Source organism: Drosophila hydei, unplaced genomic scaffold (genome assembly GCF_003285905.1).
Source record: "Drosophila hydei strain 15085-1641.00,03,60 unplaced genomic scaffold, DhydRS2 tig00000001-arrow-pilon, whole genome shotgun sequence".
Classification (NCBI taxonomy): Eukaryota; Metazoa; Arthropoda; class Insecta; order Diptera; family Drosophilidae; genus Drosophila; species Drosophila hydei.
In genome coordinates, this window is record NW_022045643.1 from 5895481 (window position 1) to 5913533 (window position 18053).

The 18053-nt window shown below is 36.5% G+C and overlaps 2 protein-coding genes across 2 annotated transcripts; both read left to right on the forward strand.

The window, feature by feature from the left end:
* Window positions 1-1049: 1049 nt before the first annotated feature.
* LOC111592877 (cationic amino acid transporter 3-like) lies at window positions 1050-3406 on the forward strand. The gene is made up of 4 exons (XM_023305327.2): window positions 1050-1251; window positions 1445-2116; window positions 2177-2689; window positions 2781-3406. Exons 2-4 carry the CDS (start codon window positions 1510-1512, stop codon window positions 3404-3406), a joined length of 1746 nt encoding a protein of 581 aa, XP_023161095.2. The 5' UTR covers window positions 1050-1251; window positions 1445-1509.
* An 814-nt stretch (window positions 3407-4220) lies between these two features.
* On the forward strand, window positions 4221-13054 carry LOC111592876. The gene is made up of 2 exons (XM_030225699.1): window positions 4221-4268; window positions 12392-13054. The coding sequence occupies exons 1-2, from the start codon at window positions 4221-4223 to the stop codon at window positions 13052-13054; spliced, it is 711 nt and encodes a 236-aa protein (XP_030081559.1).
* Window positions 13055-18053: the final 4999 nt, after the last annotated feature.

Below are 18053 nucleotides of genomic sequence, written 5' to 3' on the forward strand. Positions count from 1 at the left end.
AAAAAAAGTCAGATCATATAAATGTATTTAAAATGACTTAAAATCATTTTTCTTAATTTAAAAGTGTAAAAAATTGTCTAAAAAAGTCATTTGCTCAGTAATATTCCTATATATATGTGCTCATTTGTTAGTCAGCCGTGAAAGCAGGTCTTAAAAGTTTTTAGCTTAAGCAATTTTCGACCCCGTAGTAAACCCCACTTATCTTGCTTGTAACTTCAATTATACTCTGAGTTTAGCTTGCATGTGTTTGTGAGAGAGATGAATAGATTGCGCATAAAAATTAAATGAATAGCCCATTAGGCAGACGAGACTAGCAAAGTCTCTGGAGAGTTGGGTTTTTTGTTATTTCTATGCGCCAGAAATTTAGACACACACGACTTCTTAAAGTCCGCTCAATGCAGACTTTTTATTATTATTATTTTCATTTTCTTATTGGAAATCCATTTTCTTTATTTGTTCTTTTTTTGTAATTATTCCTTGCTGCCTTTTGATTTCTGTACATAATGCCCCCATAAAGTTGTGATATTTGTAAATATATATGTATATAGAGTTTTTAAAAATGTTCGCATATATTGATATATATTTGTGTCACAATGCTTGTTGTCGTTATGTAAATGCAATTTGTAATTTGTAATATAATTTAAAATATTGTCATAGATTTTTATGCAATTTTACAATCCTAAGCTAGTTCTGTATTTATGTTATTTAGCTGATAAGTCAATGCTCCCGCCCCCCTATCGAACATCCATGTACCAAGAAACGAATTTGCCCCACATAAAACTGCTTATTAAATAAAACAAAATATATAAATAATAGAAAAAAAGTGTTTTGTCATTGGATTTTGATCTACAAAAAAAGCAAACAAATGAAGGTTAAAACTTATCAGTTTGCATTATAAAAATAACTTTAGCATTTGTGTTTCTTACCCCACATGGACTTCTCTTTTTATACTACTTACCCAGGGTTTTGTTGACAACAGTCATATGTGACAGGAAAAAAAAGGCATCTTGGGATCACATGGATGCTGTATACTGAGTCGATGTAGCCTTGTTTTTCTGGCTTCAGTTATTGTGAAATTTTATTCAACAAAATTTATGAAAGACTGTTGCTTAGAACGTATATAAATGTGATATATATTTAAGTTTAACTAAATTATGAACTGTACAGTTCAGAAAAACCTCTCAAAAGAACTTAAGGCGAAACGTAGTAAAACTTAGAGTGTTGGCAAATCAAACACTAACTATATACAGGGTATCTATTAGTTAGTCATGTATCTTGGTTAATTCTTAGCTAATCTAATCTCGCAATCGGTGGAAACTTGACCGGCAACAAGATAAAGGATTTCTATATACAACATCTGATACAACATTTCACTTTAAACATCTAATTTTAAATATATGAATATTCGCTTTTTTCCTATATATTAATATATATTTTTTTACAGCTGGGCAAGACAAAATTTGTACGAAGTTTGACGGCGTGAAAAATTTTTAATTAAAGATATTTGTAATGTATTTGCTTGAACGTTTGAAGCGTCGCAGAGTAATCACGACTGATGACTCCAAACCGAAGAATTATGTCAGGATCCATAGCTTGATTATAATGGGCTTGGGCGGGTCTTTGGGTCTCGGCATCTATGTGCTGGTCGGGCAGGTTGTGCTACAAATGACTGGCCCGGCAATTACAGTAAGCGTTACCATAGCAGTGTTGGCTTCGCTCTTTGCTGTACTCTGTATAGCGGAGCTTTCGTCGCGAGTTCCGCATTCTGGCAGTGCCTACATATATAGCTATGTCATCATGGGCGAGTTTGTGGCCTTCACCGTCGGCTGGAGCATGCTGCTTGAGTATATGACGAGCACGGCGTCTGCGGCACGTGGCCTTTCTTCTTATCTGAATGTGCTACTAGATGACAAGCTGTCGAATGCATTTCAAAGTATTTTAACATTAAACTGCAGCTTTACGTCAACATATCTGGACTTTCTGTCCTTTGCCCTAATCCTGCTTGGATCATGTCTTCTTGCCTGCGGCGCTAAGCAATCGATGTGGCTGAATCTGGTGCTCACTATCATCAACCTGATAACCATTTGCATTATCATTATCGCTGGCACCACATTTTGTATATATATATTTAGTTTGAGCTTTCATTCAACTCTATTCAGTTGATTTCTTTCTTTAGCCGATATGAAAAACTGGAGTCGCAGTTCAAGTGAAGTGCCCATAGGCGCAGGCTCTGGTGGCTACTTTCCGTACACTTTGGAGGGCCTATTCAGGGGCGCAGCGATCTGCGTTTTTGGCATCGTTGGACTCAATTGCATCACCCCCCTCAATGGCGATGTTATCAATTCCAATCATTATGTACCCATGGCGATTTTCATATCAATGCTAATCGTATTCTGTACCTACTTTGTGGTGACAAACATATTGACTGCCATGATACCCTACTATCTCCTCAATCCGTTTACCCCAATAGTATCCGCCTTTAAATATTACAATTTGGACAGTGTATGTTGGTGCGTCATCGTTGGCTCTGTGCTGGCATTGATTATGTCGTTGCTGAACTTCATGTTTTCGATGCCGCCTATCATGCATGCCATGGCTGAGGATGCACTTATGTTCAAATGTTTTGCTTACACACAAAGCTTGACAAGGGCGTCTATGATAGTCACCGTTCTCACTGGCATAATGGCGGGTAAGTTGGCCAGACTATAGCCGTTCATAAATATCCTATCTCAGATTATTTCCCATATCATCCTTATCGATTTTAATTTCTATTTATATAGCTTTCTTGGCGTTGATCATAAGCTTTGACTTCTTGATCGAGCTGTCCATAATTGGTGTTATGCTGGCCTATACTATTGTGGCCATTGGAGTTATTTTGATGCATTATAAGGTCGATGATGTTGATAATGCCGCTGGGAATAATGGCAAGGATATCAACTTTAAGCGGGCTATGAGTCAGATCGTTAAAAAACCACGTGAGAAGAGATCGAATGCACTTTCTCAATACACAGCTCGAATGTTTCTATACATTTTTCTGCTACTTTCTGCGTCGTTCTGTGTGGTTTTAAAGTTCCGTCCCGTCATACACGATCTGTGGCTCATTATGCTGGCAGCCTCCATAGGTATTTTAAACATCCTCTGCATTATAATGATTAATCTGCAGCCGAAGTCAACGGATTTTCCGCCATTCAAAGCGCCCTGTGTGCCGGTCATACCTTGCGTTAGCATTTGGCTGAATCTATTTCTAGTGTCGAAAATGTCGGGGAGCGCCTGCATAGCTTATCTGTTCTGGATGATTATCGGCTATATAATTTATTTCGGGCAAGTAACCGCCGATTTTTTAGGCAAAAATCTCACCAGGAAAGTAGCTAAAGAGATGATCAGCAACTTGAAATTCGTGGTGTAAATGAATAATATATAAATATATATTTTATATTTTAACAATGTTACTTCGTGCTTTGATAAAGAATAAGTACATTGACTTAGAGATAGAGATAGATAGAGGCTAAAGTACTGCTATTGCTGCTGCTGTAGTCGACTCTAAATAGTTGGCTAACCAGCTTAGTTAAATGGCAAATAAGCTGGCTTTGTGCGCCCTCAGCTCAGCCTCGTCTTTCTCTCGCAGTTGGGTAAATAATACGGAGGCAAGTGAAAAACGCAAACTCAAGCTGAAAAGCCAGATGAAAGTTGCTTGGATAATGCCAACAAACACACACCCACACACTCGCTTGGTCAAGTGAGCTAAAAGAGTAGGGCCAACAAAGCGTCATTGGGAAAATAAAATCGTTTTTGTGTATCTTTGCCTAGACACGCTTTTCACTTGCCTTTGTTTTATTTTCTTGTTGGGGTCGGACTCATTTATACATTTCTCGTTGCCGCGTATCAAATGCTGAGCCCTTAAAGCAACTGCTACATTTCTTGCAGTGTATTCTCTTTTGACTTTCTGTAGCCTTTATTGTGCTCACATCTGCGTATGAATGCAATTTTTCACACGCTGTCATTTAGCGCAGCTTCCTTAGTACTCTTTAGTCTTAGCAGCATAGTTTCAGTGAGGGAAAGAGTTTGGCAATGCCCAAAAAAGCATTTTCAATTAACTAAACGTAGATAAAATAGATAAATAAAGAATACTCAAAAAATCTAAATTTTTATTGTTTTCTCTGTCTTGCTTAGGAAAAAGTACAATCATTTTAAATTGTTTGCCTCTTAGGCCAACATGACGTATGCGCAATGCCTATGAGGCCGCCTCAAATTACAATAAGCGCTCGAAAGTATGCAACGCAATTTGATTCACACAAGCGATCAAACAATAAAATGTTCAGCCTAAAAGCATGCAACACAAAACAAACATTTCGACAGCCAATTGCTGCGCAATGCTCTAACTGGAAAGGCGCATCACTTATGCAAATAAATTGAAAATATTTAAATATTTAAATATTTATTTAACAAAAGTTTCAAAAAAGAAACCAGCTTATATTGTATAAGACTTGTATGTATACGACTAATAAAATCTAGCCAAAGTATTTGAGCTTTATTTTAGATAGTTAGTGTATTTGCTGGGTTCAAGTGTTAGGTAAGCCGAGCAGAATAAAACGCTTTAGAAGACCACACACACACACGCTCGCACACCACAAACAAGCACACACACTCGCATATAGTGGGCGAAAGAGATAGGCCAATGCAAATACAAATACTTATACGCGTGACTGTAGCTGTAAATAAATAAACAATAATTTGAGCCACGTTTATGTATACATGTGTAAGTGTGTGTGTGTGTGTGTGTGTGTGTGTGCCAGCATAAAATGTAATGCAAACGGCATTGGTAGCGTGTGGCAAGAGGCTCAACATGAGAAGCGGCTTGGAGCGCTTGGCGCGCTGCGGTTTCATTTGTGAGTTTTAATTAAATACGTTTAAATATTTGTTATTTCCGACAGGCAGACAAACCAAACGACCAGCAACAACAACAGCGGCAACAGCAGCACAGAGCTTCAGCAACAGCCACCTGGCAAATATTAGCGAAAAATTAGCAAAGTATTTTAAGCGCAACATGTTCGTCCTGCGGTTTTTCAGCGTCAAATCCTCTGGCTGTGCATCCTCGTGTGGCATTCAACTCCCATTGCACATCATTTTGTGTGCTCGTTGCGTGTGCATTTCATTTATTTATAAATAACGCATAATTAATTTAAAATGCGTGCCTGAAATTGTCGTTAAGTGCTTAATCCTGTAACCTGCCACACGGCAAAAGCCTGCCCAAAAAACAGGGCGAAAAAAACAAACGATTTTCTGCAACTATTTTGAAATTCAATTCTAAAACAATTGAGCTGCAGACATGTCGGCATTAGCATTTCTAATACACCAATTATGTAGATGTTCCAAACATTTGTAAGTGATAGAATTTTGGGTATTATAGGAATTTTATTTATAATACTAGGGAAGAGAGGGAAATTTGTAAGAATAATAATTCTCATTTAAGTCTTTGATGTGATCCCAAATATTAAATAATTTATTCTTATTATCAAAACAAAACTTTATTGTATAATATAATAAACTTCAATTCATTTATATTAATTTTTATTATTTTTTGTATACAAATATTCCATAAAATATTTTAAAATAAAATTTAAAAATAAAATCAAGAATTTATATGTTATAAAATATTTTCGTCTCAATCTGCAGCTATTTCTACTTCATCTTCCTATTTATCAGACCTTTAGTCATAAAAAAATCAATTAGAATTTGATATAATTTAAATCAATTACCCCTCACAGCTCACAGCAGGTTTTGAAGTCTACGAAAAATTATTAACGACTATAGCTCAACTATCGCTGGCCACGCCCACAGCGCCTAAGCCTCGCTCTCTAACTATTTAGTGTCCGTGCTCAAAGTCAAAAAGTTTGCAAATTTAACATGCGGTCAACAAAATGAAATTAACTTTTGGCGCGTATGAAATGATGCTGACCACAACCCGAAATAGGTTTTTTCTGCTCAAAAAATTTAATTGCAAAAATATGTGAAACTGAGTTGGAAAGTGAACGCCCCGGGGCTAGACTATAAATACCCGAATAATAGGTCGATCTGCATCAATTAAGAAAATAATCCGCGCTTTATTCAAATAGTATATAAATATTATTTGACAGCAGCCCAAACAGCAAAAACTGTCGTCGAGTGGTTAACGCTGCATGGGAGGGGGGCTGGCACAGCGGGGTACGGGGCGTGGCTTGTGCAGCAATCCAGGCTGGGGATTAAGGGACCATTATGCGAACATTTTCAACATATGCTAAACGAACGGAAGAAAAAAAGTAAAACGACAACAACTTTTGAACCATGTCATGCGGCGGGTCTTAATGATGTTGCTGATGAGGCCAGCGGATGCGGATGCGGATGAGAGTGCGGATGCGGATGCGAATGTTTTCCGGTGGGAATGGGCAGCAGCCGATGATAATGTTGATGACAGGTGTTTCATGAAATACACATGACATTTATGAACTGCAAGGACAATCAAGCAAAAAGCAAGCTTCAATAGCTGTGATTAAAAAATGGCGAAATTGCTTTTACTTCGAGTGAAAAAAACTAGGAAACATCAACATTAAAACTATAAATAAATAAATATTAACTTTATTTGTAATATTCATTTTCCCTTTTATGAAAATTGAAATTAATTTTCATCAGATTTTTAAAAGGGATTTTATTCATATTTGAAGTTGATTAACATTGAAATGAAATAAAGTCAAGCTTGAGTTGTGCTAGCCTAGATATAGTTTGATAAGCAAGCTAATCTACATCGGGATCAAAGAATCTTGAATACTAAAGAAATGAGAAAGGTCTTTAATCTTAACTATTTACTAAAGGGAAAGGCGAAGCGCAACCTAAGTCTACTATGAATGGTAGTACTATTACTATCAACTTCTAGTAATACTACTGGTAATATTTCCTATCTGTCAACTACTACTATCTACTACAAGTTTATTATCGAATACTTTATTCTACTATTATTTACTAATACTACTATCTAGAGCTACTATCTGCTATTACTAACTACTACTAATATTTACTGCTACTAATATCTACTACTTCTATCTATCTTCTAAAATCTACTTACACTACCTACCACTACTATCTCCTACTATTATCTACTACTATCTGGTACTTCTTTTACTACTATTATAACTTACTACTACTATTACTATCTACTATTATTATTTACAATTACAATATTCATAGTCTGTATACTACTTTTTTCTACTACTACTATTTACTACTACCATCTACTACTTATATCTCTTACTACTCTCTTTTACTACTACCTTTTACTACTCTCCACCAGCTACTACTTCGACTAGGTAGCTCTCATTGCTTTATTTTTTTTTAACTTTTTAATCTTTTGTCATGCAAATATATATATATCATAGATTATACACAATTTTATGAGCTGAATTGTTTTGCATTTGTTTTTGTTCAGCCATGCACAACTCCCATTGCAAGCATTGTCCATGAATAACCATTTGATGTCCTTTTGATCTTTTCATTACGGTCAACAGAATATACATATAATCATAGTTACCCTTATCCGCCTTTGCCCATTTTTGTTGTCATTGTTGAGAGGTGCCAGCTGTGCAACAGTGCGTATGATGAATTTGGTTAAATGCCTCAATGCGCGACTCTTCCACAAAAACCAAAAAGCATTTTAACTATGTGTAGGCTGCACACACGCATTCCTATTTACCCTTGTTAAATATTATTTAGCTTGTTTATTTTGCCAGGCGCCTGCTGTGCATAAATAAATATAAATTGCAACCATTTTTATGCGTTTATATATTTAGTCACATCAAATGCAATTAGCGCGCGTTCAACTAGCTTTAAAGTTGGCAGCTTAATTGACAGTCGGAATAATAGAACAGAAAATATTTGTTACAAAATGAAAAGAGAATCACTGGGAGGGCGGCATCTGTTAGTTAGTCTTGCCTTTCTCTATGCTATATAATTTTGTGTCCATATTGAAATCATTTCGCTTAACAGTTTGGATATGTTGACCGCGTGAAAACTCAATTTACTTGAAGCATGGCTGGACAAATTTGGGTTTCAGCCATGTCAAATGCCATCAATTTGGCCAACAATATTCACGGCAATTAACAAATTAATTGCCTACTTTGAGGTTGCACTTGAAGCCAACACACAGACACTCATACGCTTACTTGGCAGGGGCAGGCTTTGCTGGTTAAGCTAATTCCCAATGGCATCTTAGTTTTATGGCCAACACACAAACACACCAGCAGCAGCAGCAACAACAACAATGTAACCAGGACGCAAATGCTGAAACGCTAATGAAATTTCCAAGCTGAGCTGCATAGCTGCCCTGGGAGTACAACTTCTGCCCGGTAGGTGGCGTATTTGCAAAGCTTTTAATATAATGACACATTATCATGGCAGCGAGTCAAAGACACACGAGATGACGCACAAACACACACACACACACAAATAGACAGGCAGACAGCATACTCACATGGACACACACACACAGAGTGACAATTGAGTACACGCACAAGCAGATAAGTTAAGCCTTGTGCGCGAGCGAGACAGCGTATCGCAGCTATGGCGTGGGAGCGAGCCAGCAGATCTGGTTACTGCAATTGTGTTTGCCTTTGCCTACCCTTTACACAGGTTGTGTAAACTGATGCATTGATAACGGTAACTGCTAGAGGTACGCAGATTGAAAGTAGTTTCTCATTTGCTTCAAATATATCGTATGTCGTTTGTCGCATGGCAAACGACAACTGCTGGAAGTAGTTCACATTGTCTCGAAATATATTTGTATGTCGTGTTTCGTATATCATTAATTCGAAATATATCGAATGTCGTATGTCGAATATCGTATACAAGCTTATATATTGAAAATGGCAACAAGAGGAAGTTGGCTAAGTAGCACGCTTTCATTTGAGAAAATATATCGAATATCGTATGTTGTATATTGTATCGTAGGAAGTTGGCTGTATTGCACGCTCCCAATTGTTAGTGATAAATCGAATACCGTATTTCGTATATCTGGTGTATTGCAAATGCATGCTCTTATTAGATTATGAATTATATCAAATATCGTATGTCGTATATTGCATTAATCTTCTGAAATGGTAATTGCTGGCAGTTACTCGAATGACACGCTTCATTTAATTTATCGAATATCGTATTTTGTAAATGTTACGCTAAAAAGAATTCATATTGAAGTTCGCTCTAATTAAATTGTCATTTATATGTTTTATACATATTGGCAAAAAATTGTTTTACTTATTTTCGTTTTTTTTTTTTTAAATAATAAAAAGTCAATTTTTTGCAGTTAATTAATTAATGCCCAATAATTTAATTTATTTATGCATAAATTCTATTAGAAATATATCAAAAGCCAGACTAATTATGTTAACATGTTTTTTATTAAATAATTAATAATAAAAAATGTAATATTTAGAGTATTAACGTCTGACAATTGTAATAAATATAGCGAGATTAGTGTGCGATGCTTTTTCAATATATCAAAAACTCGTTTTTTGCTGCGTATTTGCACTGATGTCTGCATCGCTCAGCCATATAGTCAGAATATAGCCCTCGGTCTATTTGAAATGGATTTACTGTCGATTTATTACTGCCGTTGTATTTGTTATTGCTCATGTTGCATTTGCTGTTGCTGTTGCTGTTGCTGATATTACGCATACGTCCTGTGTGACGGCCTATTCGACTACTTCCACGGTTGCAAAATGCGTTTTAAATGGTTTCCCCTCTTCGCCCCCTCGGCCCAAAAAATGGATTGCAAACAAACAAGCGAACGTAGCTGCTGCCCCTCTATCACACGATGCATTTCATAAAATATGCAACAGCAGCAACGCTTGTTGCAACACTGACAGTATCAGCAGCAGCAGCAACAACAACAGCAACACAAATTGCCAGCGCATCCATTTAATTTCATTTTAATGCACAGCATATCCTGGCAAAGGTGTAGTACCTCCGCTGCTTCCACCAGCCCCCACCATGCCCTTTTAGCCATTGTCCTTATACAGCGTGTAAACAATTTTGCCTTATCAAACAATCGAAACACTGCTCTGCAGAGGGCGTGGCCAATTAAATGACTCTGGCAATGTTTAATGCATAACTCTTAGCCAGCTGCATATTATTGCATTTATTGCCATTCTCGTTGTTGTTTTTCTTTTTATTATTTTTTATAATTACTGTCATTTGTATTTGCGCGCTGTCTGTGTTTGCCAAGTGTTGATCGCATTTTTATATGCACTTGAAATGAATTAATGCTGGACAGTGCAACACAAAGCAACAAAAATTGGGTCTACAGTCAAGTGACAGAGTGTGAGCAGCTACCAAAAAATGGGACTTACAAATTATTAATGAGCAAACCTCTGACCAGGTAGGCAGGTGTAATGATGTGAGCGTAGCTGAAAGGCAATAAAGGTATTAAGAGGAGAACTTCAATGTAATTTATATATGAAATATATATCTACTTTATATGAATTGTTTTTGTATAAAAGATAAGTTCTTATGTATTTCATTGCAGTTCAATTTCTATAGTTTACTATGAAAATCAAGGTTTATGTTTTGATATCAAACGATGCTCGGTAAAGATCTTGCCACACAAAGGTGATTTATATATATAAAATAAATATATAAATATATTTTTTTTAATACATATATTCCTATATTTCATCAAGTATTTTATCGAAAATTTTAATGCATTTTAAAGCTTGATTAGTTGATAAAAGAAATATCTATAAATTATATAAAGATTAAAGATTAAATTATAGCATGAGGATAGACTTATTAAGTATACGCAGGAAATGAAGTGCCCCAGCAAGTTATACACTTGATGGGCATTTAAATCGTTAAATAGTTGAATATACATATATGCATAAAATAAATATATATATGTATAACAATTTACGTAACGTGAAAAAAGAGCAGTCAATCAACAGCACGATCTGTTGGCATTGCCTGATACATCAAATGCTTTCTTACCAAATTTCCAAGTTTTTTTTTTTTTTTTTGCTCTTTGTGCACTTCAGAGCAAATATAAATGTATTTAATTGCTTTATAAATAAATCGCAAATTTGCCAAAAATAGACAAAAGAGACTTCAGCATTTTGCTTTGGCAAAGACCTTTCAGAACGAGCAATAAAACGCAATTAATATATGTAATAATTTTTAAAGACGTATTTAAATTACAACTAAACGATAATAACTCGACAATAATTACAAAATAATGCGCAGCGCAGCATGATATAATAATAATACGCATAATACTCTGTTAATAACTTCAAGTGCTGCGCACAAAGCAGGAAACAAATTTGATGAAAACTCAAGAAAGAATGTTCATTCAAATCAAATCTGAAATTTGAAATCTAAAATCTGAAATCTGTAGCAATATTCAAGGTCAGAGAACGTTTCAAGCGTTCTATTGAGGTACTCGAGCGAAGAGCCTCTTGAGTGTGTGCTAAAAAGTTGGTAAAAATTAACTATGAAAATAGATCAACATTTTATGATCAAATAAAATTTATGAAACGCAATCAGTCTATTGTAAGCGGAACTCTAAACGGTAGCCAATCTACATATATTGCCAGCAATTGTAATGAGAAAACGTTTCGTTTCGTTTCGAGAGCCGAACAAAAATCATTCCACTTCACATGCAAAAACCTGATCCAAAAATAATTGTGCTCAAGTGCGTGGCCAACTAAGAGTTGAAGGCGGACGTTGCTAGCTGTTGGTTGTTGGCTTGTTGGTGGTTCGTCATAGCCACATTATCAAGTGGTTAATAGAGCCAAAGACGGGCTGTCGTCATCTCTAGCTCTTTTTTGATGCGCACTTGACTTGGCTCTACATTTCATTTGTTTAATTGATTTTTTTATTTCAATTATTTTTGACTCTGTTAATGAAAACCAGATTTGAGCTGCGGATGATCCAAATCCAACATTTTCGCTATAAATACGCTTTGCAAATTGGACCAAGGCATCATTGGGTTCAATACCTACGACACAGTAACATCTTCAGTCAGTTCGCCTAGTTCGTTTTGTGCACAAGAACTAAACTTACAGCATGGTGAGTGTACTAAAGTGTGCCAGGAAACGATTTAGTACAGATGTACTAAAATATAGAAAGTAGTCATTTGTGAAGTGCGCTAATCATTCTTGTATATACTAGTATATACAAAGCTTAGTAAATGTGTACTAAAATGTACTAAAAATTATTAGCACATTTATACAAAAGTTACGCAAGACACATGTAGCTTAAATGACCTAAATAATATTTGTACTATTTTTAGAACATTTTTAGACCATGCTTGGAACATTTTTAGAACACTTTTCTATATTAAATATCTAAATTTATACTTCTTATTCTTCTGCCACAGAAACTTTTCGTAGCCGCACTCACCCTCTGCCTGGTGGCCTTTGCCGCTGCTCAATCCGCCGATCCCGCTGTGCAGGATCCCTCGGTTGAGTATCTGCCACCCGTTGGCGATGCTGAGGCCGCCGCCTTGTCGGAGGATGGCTACCGTTATAAGACGGTGCGCCGCTTGAGACTGCGCCATCGCCGCGAAGTGCCCAGCCAGGAGTATCTGCCACCCACTCAGGAGTATCTGCCGCCTGTGGAAGGCGTTGAGGCTGTCGACACCAAGGTCGCTGATGATGGCTACCGTTACAAGACCGTGCGCAAGCTCAAGTTCCGTGCCCGTCATCGTCGCGATGTCTCCGAGATTGCTGAGCCCTCCAGCGAATATCTGCCCCCTGTCGATGTGGAGCTGGCCCCCGAGCTGAAGACCGTCCTGGGCGCTGATGGCTACCGTTACAAGACCGTGCGCAAGCTCAAGTTCCGTCGCCATCGTCGCGAGGCTGAGGCTGAGGATGCTGCCGCCGCTGAGGCCACCAACGAGTACCTGCCCCCCGCTGAGGCACCTGCTGCCGATGTTGCTGAGGTCAAGGCTGCCGATGTGCCCGCCGAGGGCACCGAGGTTGGCAAGGATGGCTACCGCTACAAGACCGTCCGCCGCATCCGTTACCGTTATCGCCATTAAGCTGCTGCCGCTGCCGCCGCTGAATTCCCGAACTTAGGCATATTGAACCAAATTGATCCTGATAGTACACAGAGTGTGCCAGCCGAGCAATGGAAGAGTTTCCTTCATGGCTAGTTTCCAATTGCTTGGCTCCCACTCGATACGAACTTTTGCTTTTTAATTAATTTCCTTTTAGTGTTTTTTCATTTATATCCCTCAAAAGCATATGGAATAATAAAGTTTATTCATGAAAAAAAAAGACGGTCTTTTCATTCCTTCATGCATTCATTCACTCATAGATTCACTCAATCATTCATTTCATTCATACATTTACACATTCATTTATATATAAACACTCATTCATTCATTAATAAATATATTCAGTCAATCATTCATTCATTCATTATTTCATACATTCATTCAATCATTTATTAATTCAAACACTCTTACAATCATTCATTTATTCATACATTCAAACAGTTATTCATTCAATCATTCATTCATATATTCACTCAATCATTCATTTTTGCACTCTTGCATTCATTCATAAATTCAAACAGTCATTCATTTTTTTCATTTATTCATTCAATCATTAATTTCTGCACTCTTGTATTCATTCATAATTTCAAACAGTCATTCATTTCATACATTTATTCATTCAATCATTCATTCATTCATCCATATACACATTTATTCAGCCATAGACTTATATATTTATATCATTTCTTTTCGCAATATTCAATAAATTTGCAAAGCATTTGAAATAGATCCAATTTGTTGGCCCCTAAAGAGAATTTGTGCCTGCTCCATCATCCATTAATATAATCATCATCAACATTACGAACCTTATTGCAGTCGAGTTGTCTCTATTTGTGATACCAAAAAATCAAATCAAAAAATTTTTTTTTGCCAAATTGCGCATTAAAATGGCAGCCAAAGAGGCCAAGAAATAAATACAGCTAAAAAGGAACAAAACGGACAGACAAAGGCAGCCAATAAGAAGCAAAAATATAAAAAAATTGGTATTGAAATCAATGGACAAGTAATGGCCAACAGGCAGCGAGAAGCGAACAGCAAAAGCGAGAAGCGAAACTCTCGCTCGAGAAAAACTTTTGGCAAATTGCAAAATTCTATTTAGAAATGAAGTGTTTGCTTTTAGGCGCAGCAGCAGTGGCAGCGGCGCTGAGTCGAGCAGGCAAAGTGCAACGACTCAACGAGGGCCTTCACTTTCCGCCTCTAACCCCCAGTCCCAGACCCTCTCAAGCTTCTTTCGTTAGTTTTCGGTCAACTTTTCGTAATATTATTTTGCATTTATTTGCACAGCGTTCGCATTTCTTTGTTTTCTTTCATTGCTTTTGCTCCAAAAATAATCAAAAAAAAAGGAAAAATGAAAATAGAAAACTACGTAGAATTACAAGATGGCAGACGGTGCACAACTTTCCTCTTGCTCTCTTCCGGCCAAGTTACGTAATTGAGCGCTTGACTTTGTGGAGCAGCGGCTTGAAAAGGTTGAACGGCCAAAAACCTTCAGATTCTCTATGAATCTGAATTTTACAAATTGTTTTGCATAGTTTTTATTCGTTCTGATAAACTGTTTAGAACATAAAGCGAAGCTAATTAAAAGATGAAAATTAGTTTTATTAAAGGTACAGCTGAAAGGGTAGAAAATTACCTAATTATGATATTTTATATAGGTCTTGACTTAGTTAATGGTATTATATATATATGTAACAGTTTTTTTATTTATAAAAATTGTATCAACTAAAAAAGGACTTGAAATTGAAATAATATTAATAAGTATTCGTATAAACTGGAGTAGTGTAAGCAATTCTTGATCTCTACTTAAATTTCAATGCAAATAAAAATTAGAAAACTACAAAAATTAAATAATTTAATTCAACATTTAAATAGATCAATTTTGTATTTTATTTTACATATATAAAATTAATTATATTACTATATGTTCTAAATTTTTTTTTATATTTTAGCAAAATCAAAATGAATATTTAAATATATTCCTGTATACCATACAAAAAGAAATTTATATTTGATTTATTTTTATTTTATTTTTTATATTTTATTTTATCTTCTTTAAATAAATTTCTTACAACTTTTTTATGTTTTTTTCAATAATGTTCTCTGTTTCTCAAAGATATTTTTTTCTGAAACAGCTATAACAAATTTAAATGCAAAACTATTAATATTTCTATGCTGAAACTTAAATAACTCTATGATATGCACGCCCTAGAGGTAAGCAGCTTAAATTTCCAATCAGATTCGATTATGGCCAGCAACAAAGGCGAAAGGCTAGGCCCGAGCTGGCCAACCATTTGATCAATATGGCCTGGGGGTATTCGAGCTACGCTAAATCCAATTAAAATCAAAAGACAAAATCATTTGTGCCCGGCGTGTAGCGTAAACAATTAAGACGCTTGACTGCGACTGTGGCATGTGGCAAATGGCATATGGCATGTGGCAGGTTCAACAAGAAATTTAATGCAACTGAATTTGAATTTGCCTGCGAACTTCACAACTAATTTCATTTGTGGCGGCTCCTAATTGCAATGTGCCACAAAAGATGCAACAGCCACTGTAGCAGCTTAAGTAAATTATCATATTTGTTTTGGAATTCAAAATTAATTACTTAAATAGCTGAAACATAATTATGCACAGAGCTTATGGAAAGCCTTTGGCGTTTATCTCTGCTCATTTGGCTAACTGTCAAACGGTAGCGAAACGTTGCATGTGCCACACGATAATATTTAAATGGATTCTTAATGGAAGCACAAACAGCTGCGCCGACGACTCAACAGATAAATCTGACAATCAAAAACTGTGTCTTTCAACAGAGAGTCTGTCGATTTATGAGTCAAAGTCCCAAGTCCCAAGCCCCACGCCCCACGCCCCAAGCCTCTGGCCGGCTTTGCCTTTAAATACTTCACCTCAATTTGCAAGCAAATGGCAGAGAGATATAAATTGGAAAAATACCCAAGTACTTATTACTCACTCATTGGGCACTACTTCTCGGGGCCAGGCTCAAAATGGAAAAACTGGAAAATTGAAAAAAGAAAACGTATTGAAAGCTAGCAAAGTTGCCCATGTACCAAGCGTAATATTAAATAATTCATTCACAAGTTCTCAACTTGCCAAACTTTTGCCCCTGGGTAAAGTTTTCTCTGTATTTGACTTTCGACTATTTCCATCAGTTTTTTTTTGCTGCCTTGATGATGTTGTTCTTGTTTCCAATCGCTGCTAATTGGACCCAGCTAGGCCAGAGATTGAAATAAATGACAAGTAAATGGTCAAGAAATGGCTAAAAATCAAACAGCTATTAAAATTCTTGGACCGCAAACTCAAATGGTTCACAAAGACAGAAAGTAGTAGAAAGAAAGCGCAGTTAGTAGTAGAAAAATGCATTGGGAACTCAATGTTAAGTAGTTAAAATTTATTAATTAAAGAGTTCAATGTTGGCCAAGGCTTCGAGCTAAATGAACTGGTTCCTAAAGAGAAAAGTAGTAACTAAAGTTATTTAGTAGTAGCAATTACAGTTAGTAGTAAACTAAAAGGTAGTGGAAGTAATTATATAGTAGCTAAATGATATGGATTGAATTTTTAAATGTTTTGTGAGCACTTAAGTCAAATGAACTAGTTCAAGATTAAAATAGTAGTAGAACGATCTGAAGTTAGTAGTAGAAAAAGTTCATTTAGTAGCAGAAAAAGTAATTGCCTATAGTTAGTTTAAATGATTGTTAGCATTTATTTAAAATTAACTGGTTAAGACAAAAATTGTAGAAGTAGTAGTTGTAGTAGTAGTAGTAGTAGTAGTAGTAGTAGTAGTAGTAGTAGTAGTAGTAGTAGCAGTAAATAAAAAAGTAGTAGAAAAATTTTAGTTGGTAGCAGAAAATTTAGTTAAACCACAATTGTAAATATGTGCATTAATAATATTGATTTAATGCTTAACTATTTGAGAGCCTAGCAGTCAACTGAAATAGTTCACAAAGATAAAGTAAGGCCATAGGCAATAAGTAGTGAAAATAGTAGTAGGAAATATTGTTGATTGAATGATGAGTGAATAGACCATAAATCAAACTGTTCTAACAATCTAAACTAACTATAGTAAAAATGTTTAGTTTTCTAGCTGCTGCGGCTCGGCTCATCAATCAATCAATCAATCAACACGGCAGTCAATCAGTTACAATAAACAACTTTTATGTGCGCATAGTTACATGCATACATATATGTAAATAGTCGTACCGCATGTAAGATTTGCATTGTTGTTAATTAATCTCATTCAAAATGTTGGACCGTGTGTCGAGCGCTGTACGCTTCATCAGCATCAGCACACACACACACACACACACACATGCAGATATGCATGTTGATAAGTGTAACAATGGGAATGGAGGGTATGAAATGATGGACATATGACTGCAATGGCCCACAGAGCGAACGATTGATAAATACGAATGCCGACGTCGACGTCGACGTCGACGACGGCGTCGCAGTAACGTATGTAACTTATTTTTCAAACCAGACGACGACACAAGCAAAAAGCAAATAACAACTGCGACAGCATCGTCTGAGGCAGCGGCAGCGGCATCGGCGGCAGCGAGTAATAAAGTTGATTGCAGGCAGTACCAAGCAGCAAATTGAATGTCTGCGTGGGTGTGTGTGTGTGTGTGTATGTGTGTGCCTTTGTATTTGTTCGCATTGTTAAATGTCAGCAACAGAGACACAACCAAACGCAAGAGAGCAGCTCTGAGCGCGCTCGCTCCCACGCCAAATGCAAACAGGCCATTGTTAACGGTAGCCTCAGTGTGAGGCCTCTGCCAATCGCAGACTCTCAGCGCCTGCTACCAATACACACATTTAATGAATTTGGTTCTATCCATCCAGCAGCCAAGGGCAAACGCAACCCTCGCGCTCTCACTCAATTGCCGCTGCTCTCTGTGGCTATGGCTGTGGCTGTGGCTGCGCTCTTCAGCTGTTTGCTGCTTGTTGCTTTGTTTTTGTTTTGTGC

Coding starts and splice junctions, on each gene's coding strand:
- LOC111592877 (XM_023305327.2), top strand. CDS start 1,510: ATGTATTTGCTTGAACGTTTGAAGCGTCGCAGAGTAATCACGACTGAT. Junction 2,117..2,176: donor TATCGCTGGCACCACATTTT/GTATATATATAT, acceptor TTCTTTCTTTAG/CCGATATGAAAAACTGGAGT. Junction 2,690..2,780: donor TCTCACTGGCATAATGGCGG/GTAAGTTGGCCA, acceptor CTATTTATATAG/CTTTCTTGGCGTTGATCATA.
- LOC111592876 (XM_030225699.1), top strand. CDS start 4,221: ATGCGCAATGCCTATGAGGCCGCCTCAAATTACAATAAGCGCTCGAAA. Junction 4,269..12,391: donor ATTACAATAAGCGCTCGAAA/GTATGCAACGCA, acceptor CTTCTGCCACAG/AAACTTTTCGTAGCCGCACT.